The sequence below is a fragment of the Dryobates pubescens genome, chromosome 25, assembly GCF_014839835.1.
Source record: "Dryobates pubescens isolate bDryPub1 chromosome 25, bDryPub1.pri, whole genome shotgun sequence".
NCBI lineage: Eukaryota > Metazoa > Chordata > Aves > Piciformes > Picidae > Dryobates > Dryobates pubescens.
This window is the reverse complement of record NC_071636.1, coordinates 5,207,587-5,220,221: the sequence shown is the minus strand read 5'-3', so window position 1 is coordinate 5,220,221 and position 12,635 is coordinate 5,207,587. Positions and strand designations below refer to the sequence as shown.

Sequence of the window (12,635 nt, the reverse complement as noted above, 5' to 3'; positions counted from 1 at the left end):
AGCAGCAGAACAAGAGGACACAGTCTCAAGCTGTGCCAAGGGAGCTTTAGGCTGGAGGTGAGGAGAAAGTTCTTCCCAGCAAGAGAGATTGGCCCTGGGGATGTGCTGCCCAGGGAGGTGGTGGAGTCCCCATCCCTGGAGGTGTTTAGGAAGAGCCTGAATGAGGCACTTGGTGCCATGGTTGAGTTGATTAGATGGTGCTGGGTGCTAGGTTGGACTGGATGACCTCTGAGGTCTTTTCCAGCCTGGTTAATTCTATTCTATTCCATTCCATTCCATTCCATTCTATTCCATTCCATTCTATTCCATTCCATTCCATTCCATTCCATTCCATTCCATTCCATTCCATTCCATTCCATTCAAGAGGGGATTGAATGTGGCACTTGGTGCCATGGTTTAGTTAGTCAGGAGGTGTTGGGTGCTAGGTTGGACTGGATGACCTCTGAGGTCTTTTCCAGCCTGGTTACTTCTATTCCATTCCATTCCATTCAAGAGGGGATTGAATGTGGCACTTGGTGCCATGGTTTAGTTAGTCAGGAGGTGTTGGGTGCCAGGTTGGACTGGATGATCTCTGAGGTCTTTCCCAACGTTGTTGATTCTGTGATGAGGAACTTCTTCACTGGGAGGGTCCCAGAGCACTGGAACAGGCTCCCCAGAGAGTTTGGGAAGTCTTCTCTGGAGCCTTTCCAGCCCCACCTGGATGTGTTCCTGTGTGACCTGAGCTAGGTTCTCTGCTCCTGCTCTGGCAGCGAGGGGAGGGTTGGACTTGATGATCCCCGGAGTTCCTTCCCAGCCCCTAAGATCCTGTGAGCCTGCGCTGGGGTGCAGGCTCTGAGCCGGTGCCGTGCCCACAGGAGCAGCAGCTGGCAGAGCTGGCAGCCGTGCGGCAGGTCCTGCAGGCAGACCTGGGCACCTCCATCCGCCGCATCGCTGACCTGCAGGTGGCCCTGGAGGAGCTGCGCGACAGCGACGACAGCGACGCCGAGAGGTGAGGAGAGAAGCGCCTGGCAGCGGGCAGGGGATGCAAAGGGGACTTGCTCTCCCTGCAGACCACCCAGCCGCTGCCTCTCTCTCCGAGTACCCCTGGAGGTGCTCAAAAAAGGGGGGGATGTGGGACTTAGGGGCACGGGCTGGTGGTCATGGTGGGTGTTGGGTTGCTGGCTGGGTTTGAGGATCTGAGAGGCCTTTTTCAACCTGAATGGCTCAGAGTCTGTGTTATAAACCCACTCTGATTTACACCTGGGAGCTTCTGAAGCACACAGACAGAGCCTGGGCTGCTGGAGGGGATGTGGCAGCTGGGAAGGTGCTCATCTCCTAGCTGGCCTCAGGATGGTGTTGGGCTGATGGTTGGGATTGAGGACCTCAGAGGTCTTTTCCAACCTGAATGATTCTATGGGTCTGTGTTATCAACCCAACTTGCAAGTGGGAGCTTCTGAAGCACACACAGAGCTTGGGCTGCTGGAGGGGAAGGTGCTCATCTCCTAGCTGCTTCAGGATGCTCTTGGGTTGCTGGTTGGGTTTGAGGACCTCAGAGGTCTTTTCCAACCTGAATGATTCTATGGGTCTGTGTTATCAACCCAACTTGCAAGTGGGAGCTTCTGAAGCACACACAGAGCTTGGGCTGCTGGAGGGGAAGGTGCTCATCTCCTAGCTGCTTCAGGATGCTTTTGGGTTGCTGGTTAGATTTGAGGACCTCAGAGGTCTTTTCCAACCTGGATGAGTCTGTGGCCCTTTGTTATCAACCCAACTTGCAAGTGGGAGCTTCTGAAGCTGCTGGAGGGGAAGGTGCTCATCTCCTTGCTGCTTCAGGATGGTGTTGGGTTGCTGGTTGGGTTTGAGGACCTCAGAAGCCTTTTCCAACCTGAATGATTCTGTAACAATATGTTACCAGCCCAATTTGCAAGTGGGAGCTTCTGAAGCACCCAGACAGAGCTTGGGCTGCTGGAGGGGATGTGGCACCTGGGAAGGTGCTCATCTCCTTGCTGCTTCAGGATGCTCTTGAGTTGCTGGTTGGGTTTGAGGACCTCAGAGGTCTTTTCCAACCTGAATGATTCTTTCTAAGTCAGTCAGATTCGATGATCTTGGGAGGTGCCTTCCATCCCCTCCCCTCCTGTGAGGCTGTGGTCAGCACCCCCTCTGCTCACCCTCTCTTTGTCCCTTGCAGCGTGAGGTCCACGCGGGAGTCGCTGAGCTCCAGGAGAGAGACGTGAGTGAGCCCTGGGGAGCTGCCAGATGGGTTGTGGACCCCCAGCTGCCCATGGGCAGGGCACAGATGAGCTTTGGGGTGTGCTGCCTTTCTGTGCCCCACCATGCCCAGCCAGTTCCCAGGAGACTCCCTCTGTTAAAGCAGGCAGGATGCTCTCACCAGGCTGCCCCGTGAGAAGGAGTGTCCTTCCCTGGGGTGCCCCACGGCAGGACAAGGGGCAGGGGGCACAAACTGCAACCCAGGAGGTCCCACCTGAAGATGAGGAGACACTTCTTTGGTGTGGGGAATGCTGAAGCCCTGGGGCAGGCTGCCCAGAGAGGTTGTGGAGTCTCCTTCTCTGGAGAGATTCCAGCCTCCCCTGGCCATTGTGATCCTGGGCAAGCTGCTGTGGCTGCCCCTGCTTGAGCAGGGGGCTTGGAGTGGGTGATGTCCAGAGGTCCTCTCCATCCCCCACCATGCTGGGATTCAGTGAACATGAAGCTGATCTGTGGCTTTGAAGAGCAACTGAGACTCCAAAGGATTTGTTGTGCTGCAGCTGAAGTGTGGGCTCGTGGTGGGTGGGCAGGGGTAGTTCCAGCCCTGGGGGAGCCCAGGGGTACAGTGGGGTGCCCAGGGTCACACTGGCTCTGTCCCTGCAGCTCCAGCTCTGGGGCACTACAGGCAGCAGCAGGGTTCTCCCACCTGCTGAGGGAGACAATGGCAGCAGCAGAGGCACAGGGACCAGGCTGCCTGGGGAGCTTTGGTTCCTCCAGCCTGTGCCACAAAGCAGGCAGGGCAGAGTGCAGCAGCTGGAGATGCTTCTGCTGGAGCCATGGAAGACCCTCCAGCCTCACCCTTGCCCATGTCCCAGGACCACTCCCCAGTGCTGCCAACCCCCGTGGCTGCTCTTCTGGAGCTAATGGGTTCTCTCCTGCCTCCCCAGGGATGCCTGCTCCAGCGTGGGCTCTGTGCTCAGCCTGGAGCCTGCAGAGAGCATCAGGTCCTGGCCAGGATCATCCATGGGTACCAGCGTGGCTGGGAGCGTCTCAGCACAGTCCATTGGCAGCCACAGCACCCAGGGACCGAGGTAAGGGACCCCCAGGGACTGAGGTAAGGGACCCCCAGGGGCTGGGCAAGGGATCCCCAGGGACTGAGGTAAGGGACCCCCAGGGACTGAGCAAGGGACCCCCAGGGACTGAGCAAGGGACCTTGCAGGGACCAAGTAAGGGACCCGCAGCTCCTCCTGGTCACAGCCACCTCCAGCAGTGCCAGATGTCTGTCTGCTCCCTGGCACAGGACCCCACCAGAGCTTCCTCCAGGGAACCTGCAGGTGCCTGTTGCCATCTCCAGCAACCTGCAGACACACAGAGGGTAGAACATGAGGAGGGTGCAGCCCATAACTCCTTCAGCAGAGCTGAGCATCCCAAACCACATCCTCAGAGGCTCCCATGGCCTTCTCCTTGGCTTGTCTTTTCCCCTGGACAAAATGAAGTCCCTCCCTGTATGGGTGCTGGATCCCCTGGCACAGTGGGGAGCACCATGGTGGCATGGCTGCAGTGGCTGCAGCTGCTCAGGGACACAGCTCACAGCTCATTGTGGGGTGCTGGAGGTGCTGGCTCAAGGATGCTGGGTGCTTTGGTTCAGCTCCTTGCAGGAGGTGAAGGAAGGAGTTTAAGGGGCTCAAGGTCAACATACCAACCCAAGGCAGGCAGTCACTGCCATGGCAGGAGCAGTGAGACCCCAGGTGAAAGCCCCTCCATCAAAGCCATGCAGTGTAAGATCCCTTGGTGTGCTCCCCAGAGATAACTTCAAGAGGTTCTGCAGCCTGGGGGAGGATTTGTGTTCTATCTGCTCACTGCCTGTTGCACATCTGAAGTACCTTGGTTCTGGATGCTCATGGGCTCTGAGGGACTTGGGAGAGTGGCCCAAAGCACCTGCATGGCCAGACTGCTCCTTCTTGGCTCCCAGTGCCACCCTGGGGGGCTTGCTGGCAGGGTTGCCCAAAGCCCAGTGGGTGCCTGGGTAGCCAGTCAGTGAATTGTCAGGGCTGGAAGGGACCTCAAGGATCAGCCAGTTCCAAACCCCCTGCCGTGGGCAGGGACACCTCACACTACAGCAGGTTGCTCACAGCCACCTCCAGCCTGGCTGCAAACACCTCCAGGGATGAGGCTTCCACCACCTCCCTGGGCAACCTGTGCCAGGCTCTCACCACCCTCATGGGGAACAACTTCTTCCTCACATCCAATCTCAATCTACCCATTTCTAGTTTTGCTCCATCCCCCCCAGTCCTATCCCTCCCTGACACCCTCAGAAGTCCCTCCCCAGCTTTCCTGTAGCCCTCTGCAGATCCTGGAAGGCCACAATTAGGTCTCCTCAGAGCCTTCTCTTCTCCAGACTGCACAGCCCCAACTCCCTCAGCCTGTCCTCATAGCAGAGCAGCTCCAGCCCTCTGCTCATCCTCGTGGCCCTTCTCTGGACACCTTCCAGCACCTCCAGAGCCTTCCTGTAACAGAGACTCCAGCACTGGCTGCAGTGCTCCAGGTGGGGTCTCACCAGATGGAGCAGAGGAGGGGAATCAGCTCCCTGGCCCTGCTGCCTGTGCTCCTCTTGCTGCAGCCCAGGCTGGGATTGGCTTTCTGGGCTGCAAGTGCTCACTGCTGGCTCCTGCTGAGCTTCTTCCCCACCAGCACCCCCAAGTCTGGTGGGGTGGTGGAACACTGGGACAGGTTGCTCAGGAGCATGGCTGAGGCTGCATCCCTCCAGACATCCAGGGTCAGGCTTGCTGGGGCTCTGAGCATCCTGCTCTACTTGTTGCTGTCCCTGCTGGCTGCAGGGGAGCTGGGACCAGGTGACCTTTGAAGGTCCCTTCCCAGCACTGAATTGTGTGACTCAGGGACTTGGTGCCACCTCAGCTGGCTGCTTATCCAAGGGCAGTGCAGAGCCAACTCCAGTGCAGAGCCATCCCCAGTGCAGATCTAACCCCAGGGCAGATCTAACCCCAGGGCAGAGCCATCCCCAGGGCAGATCTAACCCCAAGGCAGAGCCATCCCCAGTGCAGATCTAACCCCAGGGCAGAGCCAACCCCAGTGCAGAGCCAACCCCAGCCTTCTACAGTTGCTCCCAGGCAGAGGCAATTTGGACCAAGACCTGGAGCTGGTGAGATGATTCCCCCAGCCTGGCTGGTGGGGAATGGGGGGAGGGGGTCACAGAGAAAGGTGACCTGCAAATCCTGATGGCTTTGGCTCTGTTTGGCTTCAGCTAATTCAGGATGGAAATAGGTGGAGGGGAGGTGATGAGAAATGCAAAGCAAGAGGCCAGGAGGGTGGCAAGGCAATAAAAAGGAGATCAGCAGAGGCAGCTCATCCTTATTAAGATTCCTTTGTCTTGCACAAGCAGCCAGCAATGAAAAATGAATCTGCTCTGCACCACATGTGGGATGTTTGCTGAACAAACAGCTGCCAGCAGCCAGAGGAGAGCAGGGGAGGGCTGCTCTGTGGCAGGCTGCAGGAGGCTTGGGTCACCTTTTCTTGGAGGCTCCCCCTGTTTAAATGTCTGCACAAAGTCTTGGGCAGCAGGGCCAAGCCTGGATAAATACAGCACAGAGCAGAGCTGGCACCACCAAATCATATCTGTTGGCTTGGAACTGGGAGGAGGTTTGAAGGTCCTGCAGTCAGCAGGGACATCCTCAGCTAGAGCAGGTTGCTCAGAGCCCCTGAGGGATTTCACAGCTTCAGCAAAGGAGCCTGGTCTGAAGACAGCACCCACCAGATCCCCCAGGACATGGCCCAGTGCTGGGGCTCCAGAGGTCCATGCAGGGAGGCTGAAGGAGATGCAGAGTCCAGGCAGCTCCCTAGCAGGTGTCTGTGGCAGCCCAGGCTTCATCCCTGCAGGATCAGCCCCTGCTTTGCCCTGGGCATCCCAGCAAGGTGTCTTGGCACAGCTCTGGTGGGCTAGAGGGATCTCAGGGGTCCTGCCTATGGCTCAGCTCCCATCCCAGAGCCCTGGCATCACCCCAGCAACAGGGCCAATGTGCAGCTCAGGAGGTTCCACCTGAACTTAGGGAGAAACTTCTTTGGTGTGAGGGTGCTGGAGCCCTGGGGCAGGCTGCCCAGAGAGGTTGTGGAGTCTCCTTCTCTGCAGAGATTCCAACCTCCCCTGGCAAGCTGCTGTGGCTGCCACTGCTTGAGCAGGGGGCTTGGAGTGGATGATCCCCAGAGGTCCTTTCCAACCCCATCCTGCTGGGATTCAGTGAACATGAAGCTGATCTGTGGCTTTGAAGGGCAGCTGAGACTCCAAAGGATTTGTTGTGCTGCAGCTGAAGTGTGGGCTCGTGGTGGGTGGGCAGGGGTAGCTCCAGCCCTGGGGGAGCCCAGGGGTACAATGGGGTGCCCAGGGTCACACTGGCTCTGTCCCTGCAGCTCCAGCTCTGGGGCACTACAGGCAGCAGCAGGGTTCTCCTACCTGCTGAGGGAGACAATGGCAGCAGCAGAGGCACAGGGACCAGGCTGCCTGGAGAGCTTTGGTTCCTCCAGCCTGTGCCACAAAGCAGGCAGGGCAGAGTGCAGCAGCTGGAGATGCTTCTGCTGGAGCCATGGAAGACCCTCCAGCCTCACCCTTGCCCATGTCCCAGGACCACTCCCCAGTGCTGCCAACCCCCCTGGCTGCTCTTCTGGGTTCCCCCTACCTGCTGCTTCGATTGAGCTGAGCCCCAGAGGTCTCTTCCATCCCTCACCACGCCGGGGCTCCGTCATCCTCCTCCTTCCCCGCTCTGTGTCCCAGGGCTGGTGGGGATCCAGCACGTTTATTTTTAACCATGGTGGTGTCAAAGGCAGCTCATTGCATGGAGGGGGGAGGGGGGGACTGGGAGCTCCTCTGGAGCTGACAAGGAAACCCTCTTCTGCTCAGAGCCGAGGCCAGAGCCCTTTTTCCACTCCCCGAAGCGGCGGCGCCTTGGCTGCCAGGAAAAAAAGCACCCAGGCCCCACTTGCAGCCCTGGGTGCTGTGTTGCAAGGCATGTGTGGGTTCCACTCTGGAAATTATTTCAACTAGCATAATTGTAATCATGTTAATTGCTGTGTAATCTTCCCTAATTACTGTTGTGTGTCATTTGCTGCCGCCGTGAATGGCGGATTGCTGAGCTCCCCTTGGCTTCCAGCTGCCTTCTGAGTGCTGCAGCAGGCCCTGCTCTTGCCTTGGGCTGGGGGAAAAGCATCTGCCCCGAGGCTGAGGCACGGAGCAGGGGCTGGCTCGTCGAATCGTTGGGGTGGGGAAGGTGCCTGCGAGGTCACCGAGCCCAAACGTGCGGCTGGGCGCTAAGGCAGTGCCCTTGGCAGCGCATCTGCAGGGCACTGAGAGCCCTCCGGGGGGTGGGGGCTTCACTCCTGCCCTGAGCAGCCTTGACAGCCCTCCAGGGGAAGAAACTGTTCCTCATGTCCGACCTAAATGTCCCCTGAGGCAACTTGAAGCCGTTTCTGCTTCTCCCATCACCTGACGCCGGGGAGAAGAGCCCAACCCCCACCTGGCTCCAGCCTCCTCTCAGGGAATGGCAGAGAGCCAGAAGGTCTCTCCTCAACCTCCTTTCCTCCAGGCTGAGCAGCCCCAGGTCTGTCAGGGATGCTGGAGGCAGGAGCAGGGCTCACAGGGGATTTTCCTTAGCTCAAGCCAATTCACAGCTGGTGGCAGCTTAAGCCTCCAAAGAATCACAGGATGTATCAGGCTGGAAGGGGTCCTCAAAGGTCATCTTGTCCAAGCTCCTTGTGCTCAGCAGGGACATCTGCAACTAGATCAGGTTGCTCAGGGCCCTGTCAAGTTTGACCTTGCTTGGGTCCAGAGATGGAGCCTCCCCCACCTCTCTGAGCAGCCTCTTCCAGTGCTCCCTCATTGCAAAGAACTTCCCCTTTGCAGTGAAGGAAAGGATCAGGAACAGTGTGGCCAGCAGGAGCAGGGAGCTCATCCTGCCCTGTGCTCAGCACTGCTCAGGCCACACCTGGAGTCCTGTGCCCAGTTCTGGGCTCCTCAGTTTAGGCAAGGTGTTGAGGTGCTGGAAGGTGTCCAGAGAAGGGCAACAAAGCTGGGGAGGGGTCTGGAGCACAGCCCTGGGAGGAGAGGCTGAGGGAGCTGGGGTTGCTCAGCCTGGAGAAGAGGAGGCTCAGGGGAGACCTTCTTGCTGTCTGCAACTCCCTGAAGGGAGGTTGTAGCCAGGTGGGGAATTGGTCTCTTCTCCCAGGCAAGCAGCAGCAGAACAAGAGGACACAGTCTCAAGCTGTGCCAGGGGAGGTTCAGGCTGGAGGTGAGGAGAAAGTTCTTCCCAACAAGAGAGATTGGCCATTGGGATGTGCTGCCCAGGGAGGTGGTGGAGTCCCCATCCCTGCAGGTGTTCAAGAGGGGATTGGATGTGGCTCTTGGTGCCATGGTTCAGTTAGCCATGAGGTGTTGGGTACCAGGTTGCACTGGATGATCTCTGAGGTCTTTTCCAACCTTATTGATTCTGTGATTCTAAGGAGGTGTTCAAGAGGGGATTGGATGTGGCTCTTGGTGCCATGGTTCAGTTAGCCATGAGGTGTTGGGTGCCAGGTTGCACTGGATGATCTCTGAGGTCTTTCCAACCTTATTGATTCTGTGATTCTAAGGGAACTCCACAGCCTCAGGGAGCTGAAATCTCTGCTCAGTTCATTTGGTGCTGAACAATGAAATGGTCTGGGGCTGGTTTAATGAGCCCATGGCACGGTGGCAAGGGGCTGGTGTGCACTGGGGGACCTGAAGCCACTCCATTCCCCATCACTTCCACAATTACCTTTCATTCCCCAGCCCTGGGGTTTGCCTGCAGCCCATCTCGGGTGTGTAAATGATGCCAGGGGTCAGCAGAGCCTGCTCCCAACAGGTCCTGCCTGGTGCTTGGATTATCTGCAATCACCCTGTTCCCATGGCAACCCAGCATCTCTCTCTCCCCCCCCCCCCCCAGGGCAGGGCACTTCATTACCAGCGCTGTGGAACTTGACCACTGCTCCCACACCTCGCAGCCCTGCTGGCCTCCCAGAGCTGTGTCTATATTTAGGTTCTGCTGCTTTATCTTCTGGCTTTCTGCAGCTCCCTGCAAGGAGGCTGGAGTGAGGGGGAGGGTTGGTTGGGTCTCTTCTCCCAAGGAACAGGCAATAGGACAAGAGGAGATGGCCTCAAGTTCCCTCAGTGGGGGGAGGTTTAGGTTGGAGATTAGAAGAGACTTCTTGACTGCACCTGGGTGCTCCCCACCACCCTTAAACCCAACACCTGGGGTTTAGGTTGGACATGAGGAACAATTTCTCCCCCTTGAGGGTTGTCAAGGCCTGGCCCAGGCTGCCCAGGGCAGTGGTGGAGTCCCCATGCCCAGAGGGGTTTCAGAGCTGTGGTGCTGAGGGCCCTGGTTTGGTGGTGCCCCAGCAGTGCTGGGTTAAGGGTTGGACTCAATGATCTTAAAAGTCTCTTCCAACCCATCTGTGATGTGATGATATTCTCTTATCTCAGAGGCAGGCAGGCTGGCTGCAAGCCTTCCAGGAGCCCTCCTGCTCCCCAGGGGCCAGGTGCCTCCTGCCAGCCCTGGCTGCCACCCCCAGGCTGCTCTTCAGCTCCTTGCAAGGCTGGAGACCAGTGGGGGTTGGACTCTTCTCCCAAGAAACAAGCAACAGGGCAGGAGGAAATGGCTTCAGCCTGCACCAGAGGAAGTTCAGGTTGGACATGAGGAGCAATTTCTCCCCTTTGAGGGCTGTCAAAGCCTGGCCCAGGCTGCCCAGGGCAGTGGTGGAGTCCCCATCCCTGGAGGAGTTTCAGAGCTGTGGTGCTGAGGGCCCTGGTTTGGTGGTGCCCCTGGCAGTGCTGGGTTAAGGGTTGGCCTGGATGAGCTGAAAGGTCTCTTTCAACCCAACCAGTCCCATGATTCTGACCAACCCAACCCTGTCCATCAGCCTGCCAGGACAGTGTCCTACAGTGCTGATGACCACTGTCCATCAGCCTGCCAGGACAGTGTCCTACAGTGCTGACCACCACTGTGGCTCCTCTTTGGGGAGAGGAGGTAGAGCCCACAAGGTTCCTGCATCAGCCTGTGCTTGGGGGGTGAGCTCCCATCCCCATCACACCTCTTCTGCCAGTCCCTCCTCAACGTGCAGCCCCTGGCCAGGCACAACTTGACTCTTGCAAGCTCCCTCTTGCTCTCCTCCCCAGCAGCAGGCTGGGTGGAACACACCAGTAAGAATGCACTCAGAGGTGCTCTGGGAGTTGGCTTCATCACATTTCAGTGACCAACCTTCAGCTATGACAGGAATCAAATAAATCCAACTTAATTGCTGTAATCTGCCAGGGAAGGAGGAGAAAAAAGGGACATTTGGAAGCATCTGTTTGGGTTGGGCAGAGCTGAAGCTGGCCACATCCCCCTCCCTGTGCTGTGAAGTTGGTCAGGTTGGCACCCAGCAGTCTTTTAAGGTAAAAAGCTTTGGGCTTTGCCCAGCTGCTGGAGGCAGCAGCAGGAGTCACTTCTGAGACAGTCATTCCAATGCTTCTCCTGCTCAGCCTTGTCCTTGCTGGGTGACACTGGGGAGGGTCTTTTCACAGGGGCTCCTGGTAATAGGAGGAGGGGGAAATGGCTTTGGGCTGGGAGAGGGGAGGCTGAGACTGGAGATGAGGGAAGAAACTCTTTCCAGTGAGGGTGGGGAGACACTGGAACAGGCTGCCCAGGGAGGTTGTGGATGCCCCCTCCTTGGAGGTGTTCAAGACCAGGTTGGATGCAGCAGCCTGGGCTAGTGGAAGGTGTCCCTGCCCATGGCAGGGGGGGTTGGAAGTAGATGATCTCAAAGGTTCCCTTCCAACCTGGAACTCTGTGATTCTGGCCACTGGAATCCACACAGCTCCAACTGCTTCTCCATCTCTCGTTTAGGGTGAGCAGAGACACGAAGGAGCCATCCCCCAGCCGGCTGCCTGCTGCCCGTGGCACTGCCAGGCCCAGTGAGGCTGCAGGTCTGGGCAGGGTGGGGAGTCCCTCCCTCGGTGCTAGGAGAAGGGAGTACGGAAAGCCTGCGGCAGATGAAGAGGAGCTGGAGGGCCCCAGGAAGCCTGCGGATAGGATGGGAGAGATGTCCCCATCGGTGCTGCGGCGAGGGGCGTCCCCCGCCTCGGATGGGAGGTTCCCCAGCCCGGTGCCGCCGCCGGTGCCGAGGAGAAGACGTCCCTCCCCAGCAGCAGGGACAGTGCCCAGCTCCTCGGCTGCCCTCTCGGAGTACGTGGAGGAGCTGCGGCGGCAGCGGGGAGCGGAGCCAGGCTCCCCCTCGCTGGGCGACGGCTCTGCCCTGCCCATTTACCGCACCACCGGCGCCGCAGCCCTGCGGCGTGCCAGGGCCGTGCCGGCAGCCGAGGATTCCCTGGGCAAGGCGGATGGGAGTCAGCTGAAGGACGGCGGAGGAGCAGAGCCCGGCCTGGTGCGCTCCTCCAGCCTGCGGAGCGTGGCTCCCGAGCCAGCCGAACCCCTGCGCTCCCCGGCGCTGGGCAGAGCGGCCAAATTCGGCTCCTACGACTCCCTCCTGCAGAGCCTCGACGGCTCCGGCCGCAGGCCGAGCTCTCCAGCGCTGGGTGCGCCCCGGCTCAGCTCCTGGAGAAGCTACCTGGAGCCGTCGGTGGAAGACGTGGAGGTGGGAAAGGGTGCTGGGGGTCTCCCGAGCTCCCCATCCAGCGAGGAGCTGCTGGGCGAGGGGAAGGGGAGCGACCCCTTCAGCTGGCGCATACCCACCCTCAACTACGAGAGGAGAACCAACGTCGATTTCGACGACTTCCTGCCGGCCATCCGCAAGTGCCGCTCCACCAGCAGCCTGGCCAAGCCCGGCCGGGACCGACGGGACGGCCACCGGCCCCTCACCGTCCGCTTCCAGGATGAGGCCATAGAGGGCAGCTCGGTGTCCTCCGAGATGAAGGGCGCGCCCAAGCGCTGCCCGACCACCCGGGAGGACCCCGGGGACGTCTCTGATTCCTCCTCTTCCTCTGGATCCGTCGTCTCCTCCCGGAGCACCGACAGCATCAAGCGGCGGCCGCAGCCGCAGCGAGGGGACGGGGAGGGGAGCAGTGGCAAAGGCAGCAGCCAGGCCAGCAGCGCCAGCCGCCGGGCAGAGGCAGAAGGCAAGGAGGACGATGTCGCCAGCATCATGAAGAAGTATCTGGGACAAGACTAAGGTAATCATGTGTGCCAGCGGCTGGTGCCAGCTCACAGCGCTGGTGGCTCGCCCCTGTCCCTCCAGCCCACACGGTGCTGGCACCCACGTCATGGGGACGTGGGGACCTGGGCCAGTGGGTGTCCCCAGGCCCCCCCCAGCAGCACAGCAGGGCAGCCTGGGGGAGGATGCACCGGGCTGCCTTCCCCCTCGCTGCCCAGCTCTGCCTCTGCCCTGCAGCAGCCCTGATGGTAGCAGTGATGCCTCCCGGGGTCCAGCCTCTCCTT

The 12,635-nt window shown here is 59.3% G+C and overlaps 1 protein-coding gene across 1 annotated transcript in view; it reads left to right on the top strand.

The window, feature by feature from the left end:
* The window catches only part of MYO18B (myosin XVIIIB), an 83,365-nt gene extending 70,996 nt beyond the window's left edge, over positions 1–12,369 (top strand). The window contains exons 39-42 of the mRNA XM_054173281.1: positions 855–988; positions 2,165–2,206; positions 3,129–3,272; positions 11,088–12,369. Coding sequence (XP_054029256.1) covers positions 855–988; positions 2,165–2,206; positions 3,129–3,272; positions 11,088–12,369 — 1,602 coding nt within the window. The remainder of the gene's footprint in view (positions 1–854; positions 989–2,164; positions 2,207–3,128; positions 3,273–11,087) is intronic.
* Positions 12,370–12,635: the final 266 nt, after the last annotated feature.